The sequence below is a fragment of the Lissotriton helveticus genome, chromosome 4_1 (assembly GCF_964261635.1).
Source record: "Lissotriton helveticus chromosome 4_1, aLisHel1.1, whole genome shotgun sequence".
NCBI lineage: Eukaryota > Metazoa > Chordata > Amphibia > Caudata > Salamandridae > Lissotriton > Lissotriton helveticus.
In genome coordinates, this window is record NC_136063.1 from 1,600,242,677 (window position 1) to 1,600,268,866 (window position 26,190).

The window sequence follows — 26,190 nt, forward strand, 5'->3', positions numbered from 1 at the left end:
AAATATAGCATATTTTACAGGACAGGAAGTAGACCCCCTTTGTCCAGAGCACTTGTATTCAAAAGGTAAGGAATCTGCATTTAGAAGTCTCGATCTAAAAGCCTTTTCATCCTTCCATAGCTATCCAACATTCAGGAGCACATCTACCTCCACCAGCAGCTTCACTCTTACAAGTGTGGTGCAATATCAAAGGCACAACTATCAAGGTAGTAGAGGGACTCAAGAAACTGCAGCCAGATAGCTCCTGCCAACTATTTATCCCAGGGCTGTCTGCGGACTTCGAGGAAGTTAACAGGCAATTCCTCCTTAAAATACCTTCCACGTGCTTGGGCGTCACTGCCTCTCTGGTCACCACCTTTCTCTCAGCAGACATTTTGTCCAAATTACATCTTCAGGATCAGAGCCTTTTCTCCAAAAGGCCTTAAATCACATTCAGTATATTGAGGGGCTCAATAATATACAACTTATACATAGAAGACTAGGGGTTGTAGTCGCTAAACAAGATATACAGTGCTCAAATGCCAATAATTCCCAACTTCCAAAATATCTTCTGCCAGCTGACTCAAAGCCTGACAAAACAAGCTTATCTACAATGTAATCGGGCCAAGAAGAGTTCATAATCCTAAATGGCGGCACACTGCAATAGCAGATCCAAAAAAGGCTATAACACAAATATTAACAGCTTCTCTTCCTGCATTGCCCTTTCTACCAAATCACTTTGTTTCCACTGATCCCGGAGTGCACTTAAGCAGACAGATCTAAGCTTCTAGCATGGAATTAAAGCTTATATGGTCTTAACTTCTGCTACATTCATTGTGCCTCGCACAAATGGTGGCAATGGACAATTGAAAGATATTACTGGGGCCTAAAAGAAACCATCCTTTCCACTGCTGGTCTGATCATGAACAAAAGAAATGTGATTGAATCAACTGTAAACTAAAGTAGCTCCACTGGTTCCCCCGTCATGTCACACTCAAATTCAGCTAATGCTGTACTATTTATAGGCTATGCGCTCAAGATTCGGGGTTATATTGTAAATAAAGTGTACCTATCCAGAATTGTGTACACAAATCACCATTTACCTATCACAAAGTTCTAAATCCAGACAACACAAAAAGAAAACTCCATAAACGAGTCTCCTCTGTCTGCACAAATACTACAGAATTAACTACTTCCGTATCTCAGACTCACCACTTATTAGCAGCATTTCCAGAGAACGCTATGCCCTCTCTGCTCTATATTCTTCAAGCTACAAAGCTTAGGTTTGAGGACTGGAGTCTGTTGCCCTCATGTGTTGCAGACCTAAATGCTGCTCTAAGCCGTGGGTTCAGCAAAGAATGTGAATCAAACCTTTTTCTCTACTGTCAGTTCATGCTTTCTGTACACAATCTACAGGAACTGAAAGCCTAGGAAAATTGCATGCATTCCACTGAGGGGCATGGTTTGCGGAGGTCCAGAGGCACGGGACCCGCAAACCGACACCGGATCTCCTGCAGCGCTCTCCCTCCCTCGGAGCGACTACATTTCCCAGCGCCCCCTGCTCTTTCCCGGGGACGCCGGGTCCAGCGTCAGCAGCGCCAGCCCTCAGCGCCCGGTGGCGCATAAGAAACAGCGGCTCCTCCCGCGTCGCGGAACTCGCGCGGAGCCCGGGCAGAGGGCGGGCCGTCTAAGGCCGTCCAAGGACGACCAGGGACGGGACGGGCCACGTCCCTTTCACCATGGGTAAGCGAAAGTTACCAACGTCTGCGGTGGGGGAAGTGAAAGCTAAAGTTCCAAAATATACTACCAGTATTATAACATATCTGACCACGAAAGTGGACGGACTCTCTACTCAGATTGCGGTCACAGAGCGGGAGCTGGGCCTTGAAGGTACTCAAGAGGGCTCAGGTACAACTAATACTTCTTCCATCAACTGTATTCCGTTGGAACCGAGGGTCATTATTGAGACATGTAGACCAATCATGCCGCAGACCCCCACTGTACTTCCTATCCCGGAACTGCCAGAAACGGTGATACCTCACACACCTGTTGTTTCTGGTGTTAAGGAGAGTATATCAAGGAAAGCACTGACTAAACCCTCTAAAAAATATGGAAAGAGGCCAGCCAAGAAACTCATTTTGCCTGATACATCTGGCCAGATTGGGGGTCAACCTGCCACATACATCACAGAGGAGGGCATTTCATCATTATTAGAAAAACTCTTTTCTGACAGACTGGAATCCGCTCTAATTCAGATTGCCAAAGATATAACTGGGACTTTGAAGGACTGTGTGAAGGGCCTCATGGTGAAATGTGACCGTATAAATGATTTTTTAAACACACAGGTCCCTATGCCCCCCATACAAACTGTGATGTGTACACCAGCTTTACAGGTACCTGCACCCAAGGCTGGCGGTCCCTTGGCTAACACGGTCACTGGTAACCTTGCGCCCAATAAAGGAAAAGTTGATAAGGGTATACCCACACCTATTTTGGAAACTATGCCTAGTTCCACACTATCGGAAAGGGCCCGAGGCTTACAGGGGGGGCGGTCGGGTACGGCACCCCCAGTTAATTTACCACCAGAGGCAACACCTTTTGTAGCAATACTGGTAAATGTGCCTAAGTTAGCTGACGGGGAGGTAGAATCACATGAAACCTTGCTTAGTAACATAAAAAAATGGTGCAATGCAAACTGTTCGGGCGAAAGTAATATTGCAGATAATATACTGACGGGCAGAAGGGTTAATTGGGTGGGTCATACAAAGAAATGTGTGATAGGTGACTGTGTAATAGTCAATTTTAAATCACGCAACATAACTAGCCGCCTCTTTTGGGATGCTTCCCCCCTGGACCCAGTAGGTAAGGGCGTTCATGCCATGCCCCTGGGTTTTTTCTATCCGCCTGTACACATGTTATTTGGTGGCGAGAAAATTAGGCCGTTTCATAATAAAAACCCATGGTAAGAAGACAGGGCAAATTCCCCTCTACAAGCTAATCAATGGGTTACCCAGCAATCTAGGGGTGGAGGCGGTACAGTTAATACTTTAAGGTTCATGCCCAGAGACGATTTAATTTTGTCTAATAGATTTGCGGCACTTGCCAATCAAGCAGACACTGACTGACTAGTGCATGCTAACTGAGAAAAAAGCTTACGGCCACGATAATGCTATTATCATGTCACCCTCTAACATATCATCTATAGTTTGTGATGGCCCAACTGAAATTGGCCGGGAAAACGTTAAGTTGTTGTCCTGGAATATTGCGGGATTACGTTCGAAGCAGGAAGACCCTATTTGGTTAAAAACGCTTAAAGAGTATGATATAGTGGCCTTACAAGAAACTTGGTCCAGGGACAACGTTTTTTGGCTGGATGGCTACACATCATTCTTTGTTAAAGCCCAGAGTTCCCCGGTGGGAAGGGATAAAGGGGGTCTGATGCTCCTAGTGTCCGTCAATGTAGCTGGTAGTGTTAAGGAAATCCCCAGCTCTTCACACTATTTTCATTTGTTGGAAATCCTCTTACCAGATAAAAACAAGATGGTTATTATAAATTGCTATAACTCAATGCAGGGGGGTGCTCCAAATTTTGTTTTACAAAGGTTATCTTCTTTTTTAACTGATTATGTGTCAAAGCAAACCACTTTTGTACAACTCATATTAATGGGAGATTTTAATGTTCATTTGTGTGGGTTAAATTGCCAGATTGAGGATGTGGATTGTCCTGATCACACGACTTTGCCACATTTTGAGCACAGTATAAAGGGTTCAGCTATGGAAGATTTGTTATCCTCCAATGATTTATACGAACCAGGGTTTTCTGACCCAAGTGATCGTGTGGTCACATATAATGCAAGGGGAAGTGAGTCCATCATTGATTATATATTTATGTCCCCAGGTCTTCTTCATTATGTAATTTTCTACAATGCCATATTAAGTGGGTTTAGCGATCATAACCCGGTGACGCTTGTTATGGATGGGTCTCTTTGTCTCCTCAAAAGTGCCTCATTGGGCACTTCTGTGAAGGATGTTAGGAGCAAAGATCAAGGGAGGCGACTAAAATGGTGTAGAGTGTGTCCTGAGGACTTTCTAGGTTTGATTGAACAAGAATTGGCAGTTGAATTTGATACATGCAGGGATCCAGACATGGGGGGGGGAGGTAGTTGCCGCCTTTGAGGCTATTTGCTCTAGAGTGGATGATGAGCTCACAGTTAGCCCAAGGAGGGGACCGGCCCCAGTCCATGGTTGGTTTGATCATGCATGTTCTAAAGCTCACTCTGCATTGTTGAGAGCGCTTAAACACACTCCTAGAGACAAGTCACTGGTTGCCCAACTTAGGAAGAACTACGCTGAGGTGGTGAAAATACGGAAAAAAGTCATAAAAGAAGAAGCCTGGGACTCATTAATGGAATCTGCCACTCTCAAACAAAGCTCTAAATTCTGGTCAATAATTAATAACCCTTTATTTGCCCAAACACGAAATACAGATCTTGAAGTAAATATCCCTGAAGCAGACTGGCTTAAACATTTTTCTGCAATTTATGGGAGTAATGAGGTATTTGAGACATTTCATATGCCTTGCCCCACCGATATGCTACCCAAACTAGAGTTTAGTGTATCTGAAGTTGAGGTAGCGATAAAAGGTTCTGCTGGGAACAAAGCCCCGGGACCGAATGGGGTGCCATTGGATCTTTATAAATCAAATTCAAAGGTGTGGGCAATAATACTTGCGAATGTTTTTAATTGTGTACTTGTATGGGGTTTCCCTAAAACCTGGCTATGCTCAATCATTGTGCCTATTTTTAAAAAAGGGCAAAGGTGAGACCCCAAATGTTACCGTCCTATATCCTTGTTGGATTCTTCTATGAAGGTCCTGGGCAAAGTACTGCTTGCTAGAATTAATAAGTGGACGCTGGACAATGATATTTTGTCCAATGCCCAGTATGGGTTTCGATCAGGAAGAGGCACGGAGGACCAATGTTTAAATTTACACTTGATTATTTCAAAATATACAAGGGCCTCTAAGGGGTTAATTTTTGTGGCCTTCATGGACATGTCTACAGCGTTCGACCTGGTTAACAGGTCTCGGCTATGGTCCATGCTGTTAAAATGGGGCCTTGACCCACCTCTTGTCCATTTTCTAGCTGAACTCCACAAAGATCTAAAGGCACCTATTAGAATGAATCAAGAAGGTAATCGAACAACATGGTTTAAATCTGGCAGGGGTGTGCGCCAAGGCTGCATTCTTGCCCCCATGCTGTTCACTTTATATATAAATTCTCTGGAGAAAAAACTTTAAACTGCATCCTTGGACATCCCGCGTGCAGGAGATACTCCTATTCCTGTTCTCCTGTATGCGGACGACGCTGCATTAATAGCCCGGACACATTTAGGTCTCCAAAGATTATTAAACACATTTAGCGATTTTATGTCCTCACTTGACCTAGTGGTAAATAACTCAAAATCACATGTTATGACAACTGGGGCTGTTAAAACTAATACTAAACCCTTTTTTTGTAACGGTGAAGCAATCACTAGCGTCAAAGTTTTTACATATCTTGGAGTAATATTTGATAACAAGGGGAGTTGGACTCCACAAATAATAGCCAAAACTAAAGCGGTGAGGAGCTCGGCCAATGCAAATTTAAGCTTTGCGAGGAGACTTGGAGGGAAACCGAGCGGTGCATTAATAGCTTTGTATAAGGCAAAAACACTTGCAATAGCAAGGTATGGAGCGGGCCTGTGGGGATATGCTAAAAATGATACTATCCAAAGGGAGGAAAATAAGTTCCTCCGGTCTATGTTAGGGCTCCCTCAGTCGACAGCCACTTTTTCAGTCCACCAGGAGCTCGGACTGGGGTACATTACTGATATCCTGTCCATGGCACCCATTCTTTTATGGATTAGGGTTTGGATTAATAATAACCTAAGCCTGAACCATAAAATATTGATGGATTGTTTAAAACTTGATAAATGTAAAGATATTGACTGGCTGTCATATATTAACAAGTGTTCAATAGAACTAGGGCGCCCTGAGATATTTTCCTGTCCTTCGGGACTAAAAAAAGTAGACCTAGATTGGGTCAAGCATAACTTTCCTAAACTGAAGGGTTTGGATCGGGAGGCAAACCAACTAATCAAGCCCTCGGTCAGAGCCCATTACATGACGATCACCTGTTTACTACAGCAAGGTACGGTTGAATAGCTAAACATCCCTTTTCACAGGTGGCTCCTGGTTAAATTTCGATTTAACCAAATCTATACGGTCCTCTGGGATAGCAATGGTTGGTATAAGCCTGAGGATGCACCTGTGTGCAAATGTGATAATTTTTCATTACAAGATTGATAATTTTTCATTACAAGATAACATGCACCTCACGTTGTTTTGTCCTTTTTATAATACCCCAAGAACGAAGTATTTGGTCCCTTTGCTTAAAGGTAAAGCTTTTCTACAGGCAAAACCAGCTCTTTTGTATCTTCAAATGCTAGAATCACCCTTGGTTATGTTTAGTGTGGCTAATTACCTTGTTGCAGCTGTCAGGATCAGGAGGAGGAGATTGAAAATGTAGCATTGGGGTCTGTGATGGGCGAAAAACTGCTTTTTAGACATGAATTATTTTTGTTACTATTTATATGTCTTTTAATCTTTGCATAAATCATGACATTTTATTGTATGAATTTTTATGTAATTGAAATGCCCTTTTAATTGTAGCATGCTTTTATGATTTAAAAAAAAAAATCGAATAAAGTGGTTTTTGACTTTTGCATGCATTCAGTTACAAGGCTCCTTTTCATCTCATTAATTGTATGAAGCACATCAGAGGTCTAATCAAGTATTTGTGACTTTGTACACCTCAAACAATAAAGTACTTTGCTGTTACTTGGTGGACCCCAACACTACATATCAGCCTCATTAAGCTCAACATTGGGCAACTAGTTACACAAGAGAGACAAAACTTGATGTGGATAGGTTTCGGCCCTTAAGTGGCAGCATAATGTAAAGACTGAGTTGTGGCAAAATAAGAGTAACTTATACAGGAGACATCCTGTTCGTGCTCACTGCTCACATTACACAAAAAAACTCCAGTTATGCTATAACAAGGTTGTCAAACAGTGTACCACAAAGGACAGATCCATGTCCCATTTTCATGAAAAGTATTAAATGTGTGAAGGATTCTTAATTGCATTATTTGCAAGTATTTCTTCTATATTGGCATCCTGGAAATCTGGAATATACATGGCCCTGGTAGACCTCTATTATAATTCCTCACTTACAAACTGAAGTACCTCACTAATCTCTAGTTGTAAAGGCAGACAAGAGGACAGAATGCAATTAATGAATGTGAATTTCGGGGCACCAGTAGGGTAATGCAAGTCTGGCACTGACGATTTGGGGGGCTTGCTTGTAGCCCCTTTCTTACTAAGTAGATTGTTCAATTGACATAAGGGTATTAGAGCAACCACTTTACAAAGGATAAACACTAATAATTATCACGTGATAATGATGTTATACAAGTACCATTTGTACAATCTTGTTGAGATTATGCTTGCTAAGCTCTCATGCGTTACCTGGTCTCTGAGCTGAACTGCATACAAAGTCTGCTTTCAAAGGAAGTCGTATTTCAGATAATGAAATAACCCCACGAGATGGTACAAAGTCGTTAGCAGCAGCAGCTCCGGCTCGGTTTTGATTTTTTTTCCCCTGAGGTCCTTCACTCTTCAACTTATTGAGTTCTGCAATTAAAGTTGCTCTTTTTTCAGCTGTAACAAAATAAAGAAATTATTTTCTGTGTCAGCAATGTCTTATTATTTGTAATAGGAATGAATCAGGCAAGAAGGTATCATTACATTGTTACGCCATAATATGCAGTCAGTATAAAGAATGATCAATTGCGGGGGAGGAGCCAAGCCGGAGACCGAGATGGCCGCCTAGGCACTCGGCTCCGCCGACCTTGTTGCTTTGTGTACCGATCCTGCATACTATCCTGTCCCCGAGCCGCATTCCTATGGAGGGGAAGTGTGGCGGTGCTCGGTGATGTGCTCCCGACCTCTCCATCGGCCGTAGATCCGGAGATCTGCTCACGTCTCCTATCCGGCCCTCCGCAGCGGCTGATCCGGGGTTTTGCGTACGGGGAACGGCCGGCCCCCGCTATCCTGCTGGTGATTCCCTGTGACGGGGAGGAGTTGGCTGCCCGGAGTGATCCGCCCGACACGTGTGACTCTTGCTGCGATCGCCGGTCCATCTCGTGGTTTGCGGGCCGGTGGTGCGCTGAGGAACCGGGGGATTATATTTCCTTTGGGACTTTGTCTGTGTATGGCTCGGCCGTTCCCTGCATTTCTCCCGAGGTACGTCTGAGCGCCATCTTGTTCACCGAGGGGTTGGTGTTTTGAGACTTGAGGGCACTGGTGTGTGATTGATACCCTGACACCGCTGAGGCTGCCTTTGTGTCCTTTTCTGTGCACATTATGAAGTTTGCCACCTTCGCATCTGTGATTCACCTTTGCTCTGGTGGGGGGCGAGAGGATGCCCGATCAGATGTGTGGGTCAGTGACGCCCCGACTAAAATGGCGGAACCTGCTGTAGAGCCTATGGAGGAGATGAGCGCCGTGGACTGTGCTCCTGGGATGTCGCCAGGGGTCCGGGATGTTCTGATTGCTCTCTGTGCCCTTCGTGGCGCCATGATCTGCAATGCTCGCGATCTGAGACGCAAATTGGAGGCCATTACTCCCGTACCCGGACACGCCTTGCTCGACTATCCGCGCGCTCAGGACGTTATGCCACACCCTGAATCGGAGCGGTCTGCCGAGCTCTCACCGGTGGATGTGGCGGCTTTAGAGGGCCAGTCTCCCGCGATGACAACGGAACTATCGGCTCTCGCTTGGTATTGGGGACTGGTACTGTTCGAGGAGCTTTCATTTGACGCCCTTCACAGAACACTGTTGCTGACGGCGGATGTCAGAAAACAACCCACTGGCATCTCCTTGTCGCCCACATTCCTCATCTTGGTGGCTGGTTGGATGTACTCAACTGGTGTGACCGAGCGCACGGGACAGGGCTGAGTCTGCTTCATTGATTGATGGTGTTGGTTTACCTGGTGATAACGAGGGACACGAGTTGTTTTGCTTGCCACAGCTCTCGCTTCGGTGTTGACTTTGTGGTTCTGGGCTCCAGGGATGGATGATTGGATGCTTCCATACTGATTTTTCTCCTCCTCCGCTTTCTTTTTCCCTCTTTTATTAACTTTTCTTCTATATTTCGGGTTTAGGTACTGGGCGACAGGCACGCTGCTAAAGGGGGGTAGGCCGTAGCCATCTACAGTTGTGCAGGGTGGGGGGTAGAGGGAGGGGTTTTTCTTTTTATTCCTAATTTGTTTCTATGGCCTTTTTCTTCGCTTTTCTGGTATTTCTTTTCCTTTCTTCTTTTTCTGGGTTTGGGGTCAGCCGGCTGGGTTATTCCAGAGTTTTCACTGAATTTTCGTAAGCTGTGTCCTAGCGGTTGCTGCATTATTGGTGTAACTGGGTTGGCGCTTGATTGATGTGTGTAGCAATTGTATGCATATATATCCTATGTCTCTGCTGCGTTACCCAGGTCTTCCTGATGGTCGCCTTCATTCTGCAGGACTTATTGTTTGGCTTGCCTATGATGTGACCGTTACTTACGGCTCGGCACCTGATTCCCACCTCCTTTTCGCTATATTGGAGCTTTTTCCGTTCCTGATGTTATCCTGAGTTAAACGTAAAATTAAACCTCACTTATCTGACAATATGATCGATGTATGCCGTGATGCTATGTCTTTAAGTTGCTGCCGTGCCCCTGGGATGTTCGGCTAAATAGCGGTGTACAATTTTGCGTAAATAAAGGTTTAAAAAAAAAAAAAAAAAAAAAAAAGGATCGATCAATTGCAAGGTTATCAGTTCTTCTGCAATGTGGGGATATCGGCTGATTACTGGTTAGTAGCCGAGAAATGGAGAATACCAGCAGCCATCTGTTTCCACACAGATATACATATGCTTTCCCCTTCACTAGCAGGCCATTTTCAGGCATGTATTTTAACTACGTTCCTCTTAGTAACATCAGTTTACAAATAAACACTCCCAATGACCAGAGTCCACCTTACACAGTTAAAAGTAGTACTTTTTTGCATGAACTTTTGTGTAAGAACCCTTAAACATTACTATAGACTGTATATTATGAATAGGACTCCCGGTTTTATAGTATATATATATATATATATATATTTCTTTTTTTACATTTCAGTCTGTATTTATCCATATTTATTTTGTGTTTTGCGGATACATTAAATCGTACAACTGCATATTTCAATAATTATTTAACTGATAGAAGTGCACTAATACTTTGATGTCCGTCATGTTTTAGCTACTTAAGCTGCTAAATCTAACATAATACATCCACTGGTAAATATTAGCATTATATCACAAATGTACGTTGATATATGCCAATTATTTGAAATTGCATCCTGTTTTTTTATTTCCAATGCTGTCCATCTGCTAAGCTGTTGACCTATAATTCATAAAAGACAGCACAGAGTTACTTAAAAAAGCCATATTTTTTTTTAATTTCATCCACTTTTAAAAATAAATGCAGACAGAAATTAAAGGCTATGCACCAAGTAAAGTGGCAGCCTTGGCATGTATACCAGATTAATCTCATGCGTTGGATACAGGGCATGTTTAAAGGCTACGATCAATACATCCTAAATACACTTGTGTTCCATATGCGCTTTTTTGAAGCATGCGCAAGGTATGGAGTTGCACTGTTTGGATCTTACTTGCAATAAGAAGCAATCGTTCAGCCTCTGCTTCTTCCTGAGAGCCTTTTCCATGTTCTTCGTCTGTGCAGCAGTTAAGTGCCTGGCTTGCTTGATGTATCACAGTCTGCTGCAGGTTGATCTCATTATTTAGATCCTAGTGTAAAGCAAACATTGTACACACCAACTTTTAAAGGTGACATAATACAATTCAAAGACAAATAATGTTAACATGACATAACACGCAAGTAAAAAAGTATACATTTTCCTTTCACAAATAAAGCTCTGCTCTTGGTTTGAAACTTCATGTAACAAACAAACTGGACACTTGTGTTAGCCTCCATCAAGGGGAAAGTAAATCTCAAATTCAACAGCTACATTTTATACAAAAAAGGGCAAACAGTACCTGATAATTCATTAGGAAATAATAAAAATGTTTAAAACTTCTAACATAACTTCGATACAAGACTGCATTCAGGATTACAAAGGCTTCTTACAGTGCCTCTAATATGGGGGGGTCCTGTATGCCCCAGGTTGGTCTTCATATATTTAAGAGCGCTGCTGAAATATAAGGATACAAGGACTAATGAAATGGCTCGAATCATAAGACAATTAAATATTTAAGGCCACATTTAATACATTACGTGTGACACTTTAAGGGACACTTTATAATGTACTGAATAAAGCAGTTAATTTCTCTTTGTTTCAACGTATTTGCCAGAGAGGGCCTTGAAACACGTACAGCGCTCACTCACCCCTTCATGCTTCTAACATTGTAGCCCTAAAAGCGTACGATGTCATAAAAACAGCACACGTCATTTGTGAGAAGACCTCCAAGGACACCCGCCTTACCGCTCCCACAGAGTCCCCTGAGATAGTGCCTTTGCACGGATCGTTTGACACACAGCCTGTTCTTTTTTTGCAGAGACCTCGGCACGTTCCATGTTATTGCTTTACCAACACTTGACATTCTTATCATGCCAAAGACACATTGCGTATTATACTGCAGCCCACTCCATACAGAGATGTCCGTTACACTATAGACGTCTGCCATTTTCAAGGACTCATGCAAACCTCTTCAGAAGCCCCTTTTAAAGCATGTACGTTGTTTGTAGCAGGCATGTAATAGTTAAAACCTCAAAGATTGTGAAAGGGTTTTATTTATTTAATCAGGACATTTCGATTCCACCTTACCCCCACTGGAAAAAACATGGGCCGAAATGCTGTCAATGGGCAGAGAGGTCCATTATCATTCTATATGTGATAATTAGGGCAACATACATAATGATAATGGGCCTGATAGTCTGTGCCAGGTCTGGGAGGGGCTGCTGCAGGCCACAGATCACAGCAGGGGTGTGAGCTGGACCCTGCAGTGAGTTACAGGCTGCTTGCAGGGGGGCAGCTCACGCTAATGGTTGAAATTACGGACAAAAGGCGTCCGTGGAAGAAACCCTTACGGACAAGAGGCCCAAATTACAGGCAGTCGGTGAAATTTACGGACGGTTGGTCACCCTACTGAGTCACAGGTGAGGAGTTTGCCAAGTCCGCACACTATTGCATGCACTGATTGAGAAGGGCTCACCCACCCCACGGGCCTCTACATGAACACACTCCCCTTAAACTACAGATGCCCCCGTCCCCGTGCACTCCCTTTGCTTGGATGGGGCACTGTCAGCACTACAGGGGCAGGCGACGTCCCATGCCATCGGTTCTCTTCTGCACCGGCGACCATCAACCAAAAGCACAACAAACAGGGGGGCTGACCGCCATCCAGCATCCAGATCTGTCTCATCCGCAGGGGTCGCAGCTCTCTTATTTGTGTAGGTCTCGCCTTCCCGCACCACAGCCACAAGTCCAAGTAAAGTCCCGAGGATCGCAGCTAACGCCTGGGCCATGGCTGCTGGCGGCAGCGGGAGGCGCCCCTACACCCCGTTGTTCCACCCGTGCGTCCTCCTGAGGCTCCGGCTCCCTCTCCCTTTCGGCTGCCCGCGTGCCCCCCGCACAACTCCTTGCTCCGCCGGCAACTCTTTGCCCGCGTGCCATTCTCGCACTCCAGCAGCCTTCAAGCGCAGTGGCCGCACCGCTGACGTCAGCCGAGCGCAAGCTCTTCTCCCACACCGGGCCACTAGAGGGTGAGTGCCAGCAACAACAGCTGAAGGCAAGGCGAGCTCCTGCTGGGTACATAGCGTGCACAGCTCATACTGTACAGGAGGCGCAGCGGTAGGGGAGCCCGGGGGCTTCGTCAGTGTTCCAGGACTGTCAGAACAATGCTCGACTTCCTGCAGTTCTGCAAATCTTCAGAATAGTATTCAAGCACTTTAAAAAAAAAAATAGCTTGACTGCGTGTCATAGGACCACAGCACAAGCCATAGAAAAACAAGCATTTGCAATGCAATAGGTCCCGCATTTGTGAGAGTTTGAGCTATTGGCATTGTAAATGACAATGTCTTTTATTTAAGTGTTTCAAAACATAAATAAAAGGCTATGCCATTTACAATGCCAATAGCTTAAACTCTCCCAAATGCGAGACCTATTGCATTGCAAATGCTAGTTAAATCTTCTGGTGCAAGATGGTCGCCTGGTAGGAGCCCTACACCGGAGCTCCCAGTGCTGGGGATCCCTGTAATGGAACTATCCCAGATAGCACGCATCGCCATCGTGAGAACAGAAGTAACTGGTTTTTGAAGAGTAACTGGTTTGAAATACAAGTAACTGGATTTGAATTGGAACTGGATTTCTCACGTACCTGAACGGTTGGCAATCTCCGGCGACTGGACACCTACAATCTTCACCGGAGCTGTGGCGGAGCCCTGGACAGTGGGAGAGAGCCTGCCCCGGATGCGGGCGTAGCTGCACGACGTGACCACCTTTGAGTTTCCGACTGCCGGGAGACTGCCGGCTGGGGCTGCAGCTGCTATCGTGCAGCCCAGGGTCAGGGGAGAAACGCTGCCTACCTCTGCCCGACTACACCACTCGCGGGGCGGGCGCCTCGAGACTGTCTGACGGGTCTGCGAGCTCGGACGTGCAGCACTGAAGACAGTGTGAGGCGCTGCCTGCCGGCCTGCTGATGCCGGTGGGTTCCGTGAGGCGAGGCTGAGAGGAGCGGCTGGGAGCCTCCAACCACCCGAGAGACCTGTCGCTGTTGGCCGGTGAGCGCTGCCGAGAGCGCGGAAGATTGTCCCCCGAGTTGGAAGGCTGGGTCGAGGCGGTTCGCGTCAGAGCTGCATCTGGCCTCCCTCTCTCGCTGGACTGAATGCAGCAGAGAGCTGGATGGGCGATGTGACAACGGAGCAACCGGGAGCCTCGGGGCTTGAGGGAGAAGTAGGGCGGCGGGTCGGCTAGTGGCCCCTGGAAGGATCGCGCTGTGACGGCGCCAGGAAGAAAGGAGTTTATTAGCCCCCCCCCCCCCCTGGAAACGCTCGAATTAAAAGACAAACAATCACCCATCATTGGAGTTTCCTCGTGTTTAATAACCAATCAACTGGAATAGTGGATTTGCCTCAGTACAATTGGGTATAGTGAGTCTGATTTGGACAGCCTCATTGCAGCCTGACTATCCTGAAGGTATTTACAAGCACACTATTTAATTTCTATCTTGAGCACGCCGGCGCTACACTCTCTGCCCTAAAAGATACAAAGCTGTCTGCTCACAAGCTATTCACGCGGCATGGCGATCCTTTCACTTGTCTCACTCTCCTTTACCTAAAATGGCGGGGGCCATATACCAGAGCCATAAATCGCCTCCACTGCCCAACAAATGACCGTGAAGCTGCATACCAACGTGGTCACAGGTCACCATAACAGAGATAAGGCTCCCTCCTCGCCTCCTGAACAGCTTGAAATCTAATCTCTCCCCTCCCCTCCTAACACAGAGGATGGACTAACTCGACCTGCCCCGGAAAGGGAAACTATCTCTCTAAGGCACATCAACAATAGAGAAAGGACTACCTCTGGCTCCCTATATGCTACCCTGGTGGCCATATTTGAATAGTTCACCACTGGAGGGGCCATCTTAGACTAGTCATCCATACCTACTGCCCACACTTTACCACTTAGGCTCAATGCCCCGCAACCACACAAGCTCCCCACTTCTTCTACCCACGCCTCTTCCGCCATGGAACGCTTGGGCGAGCACACCTACAAAATCATCTACCCACCTGAGCTCACCAAAAAAAACACCAAACGCTACAAACACAATTTCCTGAAGGCACACCCCGAATTACCGTGTGTGGACACCTACTTTTCACTGACCAACGGAGACACAAACAACGATATCATCTTTTACACTCCACGTAGAGCACAATGGAGGAAAGCGTTCCTCTCCACTCTCACTATTCACACCACCAATAAATCCGCTCATGGCCTAACTCTTTCTATCACACCATCCCCAGTCTTCCCAGGCAGAGCCGCAATCACCATCTACAACAATGGGACCATTCTACTCCAAGCCACTGATAGGAACCTCGACCAACCTATTCCCTACTTTCTTAGAACACATCGCCAAACGGCGGACTTCCACTCCGCACACACCAAGCTGCACAACTCCCCCCAACACCAATCCTCAAAATAACCCGCTTTGCCCATTGCAACATCGGAATGACATACACCCCTCCCATCCCCCCAATGTTATGGTTAGTCACACACCTGACGTTACCCCCCCACTCCCCTCATCCACAGACGAAGATCATTCCCCTCATACATCCAACTTACCCCTACCCACATCTCACACCTCACACGAATCTCGCTGAATACAACACCACCCGGAGTATATCTCCCCCCCCCCACGGCAGATCTTCCCTCTCTACCCCCCCACTCTCACCCCCCACTCCCAACTAGCACCCCAGAACTTGCCTCCTCCCATACAATAACATCCCCCCTCCTCTCCCCCCCTTACTCAGCCCCCGCTTCCTTCTTACCACCCCTATTATCTTCGACCTTCACTCATCCCTCAACTCACCGGCGCCGCCTCCCACCAACGACCCCACCACTACATCCCACCCTCCCCCTACTTCACCCACACCCCTCACCTACAAATCATCGCACCCACCGAATACCACCCCACCCACTTTTACCGCAGAGCCCTCCACTAACGCTAGCATACCCCACCTCACCGCCCCAAATTCGCCCTCTAACTCCCCTCTCAACCTCTCGCCCATGGCCCACATCACGAACACTAACCCCAAGACACCTCTTGACCTGATTCTATCCACCCTCCTACAACTCAAAGACGAGCTCCGCACCATCAAAGAACTTCTTTACACACCCTCCAGACAACATCGACACACAACGACCACCACCGTATCCAACAAACGACGCACTCTCCCCAGAGTCCCTCGCACTCAACTCTCTCAGCACTGGCCCACTATCCCCGCCCGCAACAACACCCACCGCCCCCGGCGTGCCCTTAACTCCCTGTCGGACCACGACTTATGCACCCTCCTCCGCTCTTTTGGCCCAGGACCGGTAAAACACAACCCCCACTCACCTCCCCATACCCACTATTCTCACAAATCCCCTTAGGCACCCAACTCTAAGCAACAGAAGTTCTGTCCCAAACAGCCTCAGAAAAGTCCCCCTATCGCTAGAACACTCGACCTCCCTTCTCACCCCCAGACTCAAATGCATCCTTCTCAACTGCAGATCGGCCCAGAGACACTCCTCAGACATTGCAGATCTCGTCACATCAATGGATCTTGACCTAGCCATATTGACGGAAACATGGCTAACTGAAGCCTCCACGCCTATTATGGACATACTAGTTCCCCCCAATTACCACATCATCAGACTCGACAGGACCGACAAGACGGGCGGGGGAATAGCATGCATTTTCAGGAGCAATCTCTCCGTCACCAAAGTCACCTCCCCCTCCCTCACTTCCTGTGAACTCTTCTGCCTCGATATCTCCAGCGAGGGCAAACCGGTATGTGCTCTACATCTCATCTATCACCCGCCTGGGGACAACCTCATCTTCTCTCAACAACTCATGGACACTATCACTTCCAACGCCGGTCGGCAGATCACTCAAATCTACCTGGGTGACTTTAATCTCCACTGGAACGATCAGAAAGACGCAGTGGTGAATAGTCTCAAAACTTTCCTTGATGCGCTTGACCTCACCCAAATATGCAACAGCCCAACACATGATAAAGGTTCGATACTCGATCTCATCATCGCCAAAGAGGACTCTACCCAACTGGGGTCAATCCAACCTTGTGATTGGTCAGATCACCACATCATCACCTTCTTTATCAATGAAAAAGTCAAACCCTCCCCGGCTCAACCCACCAAATCCAAGATCTGGAAAAGGGACATGAAGAATCTTCACCCTAACTCCCTACCTCCCCACACCTACAGGCTCCTCCTTCCCCCTGCTGGCGTCTCTGATGTTCAATCACTGACTGACCTCTACCTCGACTCTATGACCTCAATTATCAACGAAGCCGCCCCACTGCAACCAAAGAGAGTCTCCACCAAGAGCTCGAACCCTTGGTATGACGGCAGACTCAACGAAGACAGGCGTGCTATGCGATCGGCAGAACGCACTTGGAGAGCTGACCCCTCATCACTACATCGCAAAAAGCTTAAGAACAAGAGAAATGCCTATTTTAGGAAAATCAAGCGTGCGAAATCTGACTTCTTTAGCCTTCACCTTGACCAAGCGAAAAACCGACCAAGAAAACTGTTCGAACTAGTCAAAAGTCAAACAAAGCCGCAACCCTTACAATCAAACAACCCAACAAGCGATATCCCACACAGTGAAGACTTTTCCGCCTTCTTCAAGCTAAAGACCGACAACATAAGAACTGATCTCCTCAATGATGTAAGCCAAAACCCTGGTCACATCAGAATGTCTAACACTCAGCCTAAAAACAGCGCATCATGGGCTTCCTTCGACACCTACTCTGAAGAAGCAATACACAGACTGCTCGGTACCTTGAAGCCCTCTAATCACCTCACAGACCCCCTACCTGCTAACGCTGTAAAAGACTTCACCACCATGCTCCTCCCACTCTGGACTAAAATCATTAACAGTTCCCTTTAACAAGGTCCGTCCCATCACAAACATCCCCACCTTGGCCAAACTGCTGGAAAAATGTGTACAACTCCAACTAACAAAACACATTGACAAGTTTGATCTCCTCAACCCTCATCAATCAGGCTTCCGAGCGAAACACAGCACGGAAACGGCCATGACTTCCATAATTGATGACGCCCTCCAAATCCTTGATCGCAATGATTCATGCCTCCTCATCCTTCTCGACCTTTCATCAGCTTTTGACACGGTCAAACATGAGAACCTCCTGGAGCTGCTAAACACTAGAATGGGTTTATCCGGGACTGTTCTCAAATGGTTCACTTCCTTCCTACATAACCGGTCTCAGAAGTTCAAGATCAACAATGTGTTGTCCTCGCCTGTGCCAGTAGACTTAGGCGTTCCACAAGGATCCTCCCTTTCACCCACACTGTTCAACCTCATCATGGAACCACTTGCCACCCTGCTCCAAGCATCCAATGTATACTTCCATATGTATGCCGATGACACTCAACTCTACCTAAAGGTACAATCCCCGGATGATATCAAACTCCTGAACTACACTCTTATAAAGACCCAATCGTGGTTGGCCGACAATCACCTCAAACTAAATGCTCTGAAAACCGAGTTCCTTCTGATATCACCACCTGCGAAAATTACCACCACCCAAATTTGGCTCAACCACCTAACAGCACTCAATGTCCGGCCCACCATCGTGGATTCCGCGAAATCCTTAGGTATCACACTTGACGCAAAGCTCAACATGCAACAGCACATTAGCAAAGCAACGAAAGGAGCTAATTTCCAAATCAACACATTGAGGAAGCTGAAACCCTTCCTCCCAGCCAAAGACTTCCAAAATGCAGTACAAGCCCTCATCATCCCCCGCATAGACTATGGAATTGTGTCCCTCAGTGGTCTCCCTCTAGCAACAACTGCACCCCTAAGAGCCTCCTTGAACGCTGCCGCAAGACTCATTACTGGCTCAAGAAAACACTCATATATCCCCTGACTTGAAATCCCTGAAATGGCTGCCCTTTGAAGCCAGAATACAACTGAAAATTGCTGTTATGACACACTTGGCCGTACACCACAAGGCACCTAACTACCTCACTCAAAAGTTGACTATATCAGGAGGTTCGAGATCCAATAGAAGTACAAAAAATCTACTCTTGAAACCTCGCAGATTCCGGAAGGAAAAAACATACAAACGCTCCTTCTCAGGAATGGCACCGAGGATCTGGAACGCACTCCCTCCCGAAACCAGGCTTATCTCCTCCACGGCCCTCTTTAAGAAAGAGGTTAAAGCCATCCTCATGGCTAAGCTCACCTGAACTTTATTGTTTGTTGATCAGAGACTTCGCACCGCTTTGGTTTCATTGGCTACATGTTTGTCTAATGTCAAATAATGTCATATTATTCCTGATTTAGATTAGTTTATTCTTCTTGTTTGCCATAATTCTATGATGGTTAGTCGATCCTTTTATGCTACTCACTCACTACCTATTATTAGACTATTCACGTTAGCCTGCTGAATCGCGATGTCCCTTCCCCTGCTCCCTGTAACTTTTAGATACTGTCATAAGCCATCCCTTTAGCCTAAGTTTTCCTGATTTCTATCGTAGTTGTATGAAAGACTCAGTATCGTCTTATATTATCGCTTAACTGATTGTTTATTGATATTTTATCAGCACATGACTGCTATCCGAGCATGCTACTGAATTTTATACTGCACCCAATATTATGTTGCGTCACCCTAATGCTATCCTCACCCCTTGTTTCTGAGAAGCGCTGATATCTGTAAAGATCTTGTTCGCGCTATATAAAACTCTGAATAAATAAATAAATAAATAAATAAATAATGGATACCATATCAGTCCATCGATTCAAATTAAATTGCATCTGCCCAAACACTCTTGTTCAGAGTCTGACTGCCTCATTAGGGACACACGAATCAGTGTCCAAACAAACGCACAATGAGCAACTGACAAAATGCCAAAGAATGAAACGGGCCCCATATTGAACAAGAGCGTTTGGGCATATGCAATATAATTTGAAGACTTTAAGACTGTCTGGAACCTTCAAGCAGCATGCATTGGGAGACTTCACACCCAGTCTGAAGCCTGCACTCTAACACTACAGAAGCATTACGCAAATAATTAACATCCCAAAGACAACTTGAATGTTTGTTTCAACATCTGAGGAGTTAAAATGATAGTGCAATTCTTTAACACATGCACAATTAGAATGAATATGAAAATTTAAAAAATAATACCTTCATCTTCTGTTTGATATTCACAGTACTTGCAGTCCTTTTTTCTTCCATTTTAGAACGGACATCTTCCTTGCGAACAATGATTTGTTTAATTTGAGGGCGGTCAATCTCTTTGAATCTTTGAGATCGGTATGCATCAATACTAAATAAAAAAAAATGTGCATTTGTGAGAATCGGACTGCAGTCTTTCGCCATGAAATCTCTGCACAGAACAGTAATTTTAAAGGAGCTTTTGGCTATGAGCAATAGCATTTAAAACAATTTACACTGTTGTACCTAGTGGTGGCGAGCACTGACAGAAGTAGAAGAACAGGATAGTAATGAGCATGAAGAAAGCAAGGAAAAGAAACGGTCCTTTGCATTCTGGCTCTCGTTGTCAACCAATGGTTGTCTCTGCCACCTAGTGGTGGCATCCCGAATTGCTCCGATACCCCTTTCTAGACAGAGCCTTGCAGAGGTCGCAGGCAACACGCTCCCATTCTTGCTTGCATTTTCACCCCATCCCTATTCCCTGGCAAAGATCGTGGATTGTAAACCGCTTCTCTTTTGCTCAACAAATTGCTTTCAAAAAGCTTAATCCTGATTCTTATTTCTTTTTATATCCATCAGTTTGCCCTTTGTCTCCTTTCAGATTGGGTAGCTCATTCCACAACATTAATACATGTGCACTGACATCAGCTTTCTACAGCCACTCACGCTCATAACCTGCGGGACATTCAGTGTCCCACCCTCAGTATGAGGTCCCTTTGGAAACGACTCGCTTGCATTTAATTTTAAGAAGGGCCACTTGGAAAATATCTTGGATTTCATCACCAGGAGCAAGAGCACCCTTCTGGAAAGTGAGTCAAGCCTCACAGGGCCCTCTCTACCATCTTCCTTGGAAGTCCCCCTAGCAGCCACTTTGCAAGTGGAGCAAGCTAACCTGGAGAGGGTAAAAATACCACGTTCAAATATTTGTTCCAGACTAACCATATTGCCATGGTCCAATGAAGGTGTGCGTGAAAAGCCTGGAAGCAGAGCACCCCCTTAGGGGTAATTGATCCCAGCTCCAGACAAAGGTCTGTTACCAGCTGCTCATCTTGCCACAGACTACCATGAGCTGCAGTTGCACAGGGTTTGGAGGTGGGAGGCAGGGTTTCCATCAATGCAATCCACATTTCGGTTTCAAACTATTTGAGATGCTCAGAGCCTAAAGTTTGAAGAAAGAGACCCTCTGCCTAAAGTTCCTATTAAGCTCCCTTTCCTCTGTGACAGCCAGGCCTTAGTCTCCTGTGCTGGGCTCTTAGGCTACAGGATCAGAAAACGTCACTAGTGTCGCACACCAAAGCCAAGCAGCAACAACACTGACCGTGGGGTCCAGGTGGCTGCCCCACTTAGTCCCTATGGCATCAGCCTGCCATTCGGAGGTGGACGTTTCAGATCAGTGACCGCCTCACCCAGCCAAACCTTCCAACGGAGAGAAGTAATGCCGAACGGGACATCCTTCATCCCACCGGATGCTATAAAAACATCATGGGGAAGGATTTCAAAGTGCTGTTCATTGAGACTCTGGCCCACCCAGTAGAATATGATGGCATCCATGGCTTGGTGACCATGAAATCTCCCCCAGTAAGATCAGCCCTGATCATTCAAATAGGTCTCAAGAAGATCAGTAGATTTGGAAGAAGGCGTTCTAGGAGCCTGTAATCTCAATGTGTTTGGATTGCATGTCCTGGACCTCCAAGTACTGTCTTTGAGTCTCAGAAATCCCAAGCTCGGTCTGTAGAGGTGGTAACGTTAAGGCCAACACAGCACCCTTCCATGAGCACTAAGAGGCATAGTGTTTAGAAACAACTGGGAAGACTATTTAGCACTCCATTGGTCTCTCCCTCAAGCAAGCCAACATCAGGATGGAGGGTTTCACAAATCTGCATACTAGTCTTCATGAGTCAGAATAGTGAACGGGTGGTAGTAGCTGGTTTAAAATGTTATTTTCCAATCCCTCAAACAGGCAGTCCTGCCTACATTGTTTCCCCTCTATATGCGACACTGTAGTCATCTGTTCATTTACGCAGAAGCTCACTGTTACTCTTGCACTCTATAAAATACTCCTGTGTTCCTTTCAACCCCTTAAATGATGCCTACCATGTTTTCTACTGCAAACACTGCACCACACACTGTGCTCCCTTTCCCTCAAAACAAATGCCTCATTCTCCTATCACTGCTCATGATCCTCAAATCCTGGATCCAACCAAATACGGATCTGCACCCTTCCTCCCATACAGAATATTTAATTCACTCAGAGGAAGTTCTTTCACAGCACTCTGTCTGCAGCCTCTTATTTGTTCGAAGGACTAGATCCTTCTGTTAGGGCACTCTGCGTTAATCTCAAGTGGCAATCCCTCTGGCCGCATTCCAAGCCATTGGTCTGGAGTTGCTCGTGGTCCCTTCTGGAGGGGGCCTCTTCTGACAGTTTGAGACAGACTGTTGCCAGGAGTAGCAGGGTTGGTACTGATTTATATATCGCAGGACTTTGTCTAGTGTGGCATTGTGGGCAAAAAATGATAACGGAATTGTGGCCCCGAGCAATTGCGAGTGCCTGAGATTAATCCAAGCATTCGATACACCTTGTTGTTGTTAGCGTTATTAAATTTAAGATCACTATCTAACACCATAACAAAATTCATGTTATAAGAATTTAATGGGATCTATTTTTATAGGGAATGTGGATGCTGGGCACTGGGTTTAGATATTGCAGGTGTGATTGAGGGTAATAAAATCCTTCATCTACGTAGAAAGTGTTGCACTTGTGGGGGAGTTGTGAAGGGCACCAAACCTGGGTTAAGATCTACGGTATGGTGATGCAAGAAAAACGTTTGAGGAACTTATTCCCATGACTCATTCCTCTAGGCCCTGAATCTACTTTGCCTTGGTTAATTAACTTTCTACAGATAGCAGGACATTTGCTTGAGTCATTATTTCAAGCTAACAAGCAACCTAAGCATAAGTTTTTCTTCAGAGGATAATCAAGGGACATGTACTCAAGAAGAGACCACAGAACTGTACAATGTTTTAACAGCTTTTCAATATGTGGCTGAGCAAACACTAGCCGGGGAATTTCATCAGAGGTTTAACCAACATCATATGGGCCAAGAAAAGGAAATGTAAGCTTTTAACAAACATTAGACTTGTTCAAGTGGTAAGGGAGACCGCCATCAAGCAGCCCAAATACACATTTGATACTGATAACTATCTGTCCCTCTAAATTAATGAAAATCACTCTGGTGCAATCGTTATGTATTAACCATGCTTAAATTCAGTTTCACACCTCTCCGCAATAAATCCCCCTTTAAAACAATTATTACAAGATCCAGGCATAGGTACCTATGCAGACAAAGTAAATGATATGATTACCAAGAAGAGACAGGCATGTGATATGGCCTAATTAAAGTAGTATGGGGTATATCTGAAACAGGCTACAGTAGCCTGATAGAGAAAGAAATTTCACAAACAATCCTCTGCCCCTTACCACATGTCCAATTCATGGTGGTTAGAGAGCAACCCAAAACATGCTGCATCACCAGAGCAATCCTGATGGCACTTGAGTTTTAGGAGGGTCTTGCAAGCTACTTCCAATTATAGTTTCAGAACATCTATAATGGTATCAAGAAGCTGCAAAAACCCAGTGATGGACCTGAAGCTGATTCGCCTACAAATGATCATACACAAACAGCATACAGCAGAAAGAACCGGTTGCCCCACCATGATGTGCACAACTTCACACCAACAACTTATGTGTGGTAACGCAATGGCAAATCAACATTGTCGCGCAACACATCAACATAGCATCTATAACTATGCCGCTATAATTAGCATGACCATTATGTAAACTCACAGGCACATCGTAAAACATTGGCCAGAGGTTATGATTCTTGAATTTAAAAAAATATGATACCATAGGCAAGCATACAACAATTGGTCCCCCACGGAAGAGTCCTTTGGCACACCCACCTATAAACATAACACACCACAAAGAACTTTCAGGGACAAACAGTTTTAAATCCGAACACTGTACAATCTTCCTACACATGACATACAACCAAACACAAAAAAACAAGACCATCATCTGTTTCCAGAGCTGTAGGAATGGCCCTCCAGATATAAAATGACCTAACATACAATAACAATGGGGGTGGTCACTATAGAAATAACATAATGCCATCAAGTTTTCATCGCTAACACTAGTTGGACCTTCTTGCTCTTATACTACACACAAGGAGATCACTGGTGTATGTTCAACCTGGCTAAGGAAGTTGTGGAATAGAAAGTGCTGACATCCAGGGACTCTGACATGGGTAAATACCGTAAGAACATCTATGCAGCTGTAGTGGTGCCTCAAGTACTAGCACTTCAAGTCGGAGGCTAAAGATAAAGTAATTAACCTCTGCTTGGATAGAAAGAATATGTTGCATGTCTAGACACATGAGATCATACAGCAGAAGATAGGCATACACCCACAGTCAAATCACTGCCATGTAGGTTGCACTGGTCACAAAATACCTCTCAGCAAACCTGTTTCATGCATGGACTCAGGTGACAGCCTCCACGTTTCGGTGGGAGGTCTACTACCACCAGCGAATTCAGAAAATAAAAGTCACCAGTGTAATTAAAATGGCAAAGATTGGCTGTGTTACTGTTGCTATGGAGTCCACCATCCAGTCCAACTCTGCCCTAATTGGGCTGTCCATAATGTCTAAAGGAGATGGAGAACGATGATTTGAAGAGCAATAAGCCCCCCGCAGCTGTTAAAAGCTATGGATGGATGCTCTTGGTGAGCCCTTAGCTGCCCATCCTAAAGGAGCACCTACAATCCCTCCGGTTTAAGGAAGGTTTCCGACACTACCAGTACCAGATGCTATTACTTGGTTTCAATGCCACCACTTCTCTACATAAAGATACTGGCCCTCAGCAGCAGCCTTCCTGCATCATTACACATACCTAGACACATGTCTCATATAGGTGTCCGCCACAGAAGGTGTTGCCTGCATTATGTTCAAAACTGGAGACTCTACATAAGAAATTAGAGTTCCTCCATTACTGCTGCCAGCTGTGTGGTAGGTCCTAAAGAACACATTGCGACCATTTTTAGCCACTGAGGAATACAGATAAACTGATGTGCTAAGAGCTTTTAGGCACCCTGCACATCATGAAATACGGTTGTATGCATGTTGCACCTTAAGCAGAAAAAGTGATCAGGCCACACCAAGTCCAGCTTTCACACTAACCTTGGTATTTTGGAACTATGGAGCCAACATATTCATTATAAATCACTAATTCTATTCATTATAATAGGTTATGAATATGATGAATGCCGACCTTAGAAGCTAATTGAAGGATTCAAACTAAGCTCTTAATTTGTAGTTACCTATACAGCAAGTTCTGATCTTCAGCTACAGAGTCTAAACTGTCTCCCGACGAAGCTCTGGGCACACGTGTCCGCTGGAACTTTCCAGATTTAGGGCTGTCACATGATGTACTGCTAGTCTCCAGAATTCTACTTGAAGGGGACAGTAAAGCCTACAACGAAAAACACATCAAAACATACACAGATTTAATTTCTAAAGGTTTCTCTTACTACAGTTTCAAGTTAACATCTCAAATATCGGGTGAGGATTCAGAATATCACAAAGCGCAGAACAGCAATGCACAAAAGTACATTTAAGCAGAATTACAGTTTTAATAAGGGGTAACTTATGGAAAATTACATCAAGGTACAATAAGGTTCTTAATGAAAGAAAGTTGAACACAAATTAAAGTTGGTGAGATAAACGTTATTAGTATATTTCTAAAAGAAACCTGGAGAGAAATGATGGACAGAACTTGAAAGAAGTGATGAAAGAGGACAGAGGGGTTATATTTGACAGACTGTGGAGTGCATGTGACAGTTTGAGAGCACTGTCAGAAAGTTATCATAAGCAAGAGGAAATGCACTTTTGTGAAGATGGGAAGAAGAACAGAAAAGGGGAGAGAAAGCTAACCAGAAGCAACGATGAGTTACGAAGAAGGCATGGGAAGTACTGGGATACCTCTTGCAGGTCTTGCATGGGTTAAAGGTAGATCAACTATAAGGGTGCTATGAGTTGTGGAGGGGGAAT

At 45.4% G+C, this 26,190-nt stretch overlaps 1 protein-coding gene across 1 annotated transcript in view; it reads right to left on the minus strand.

Annotated features, from left to right (window-relative positions):
• ANLN (anillin, actin binding protein) overlaps nt 1–26,190 on the minus strand; it is a 262,650-nt gene that overhangs the window by 130,874 nt on the left and 105,586 nt on the right. The window contains exons 11-14 of the mRNA XM_078688221.1: nt 25,461–25,612; nt 20,057–20,198; nt 10,770–10,905; nt 7,549–7,740 (exon numbers count right to left, since the gene is read on the minus strand). Coding sequence (XP_078544347.1) covers nt 7,549–7,740; nt 10,770–10,905; nt 20,057–20,198; nt 25,461–25,612 — 622 coding nt within the window. The remainder of the gene's footprint in view (nt 1–7,548; nt 7,741–10,769; nt 10,906–20,056; nt 20,199–25,460; nt 25,613–26,190) is intronic.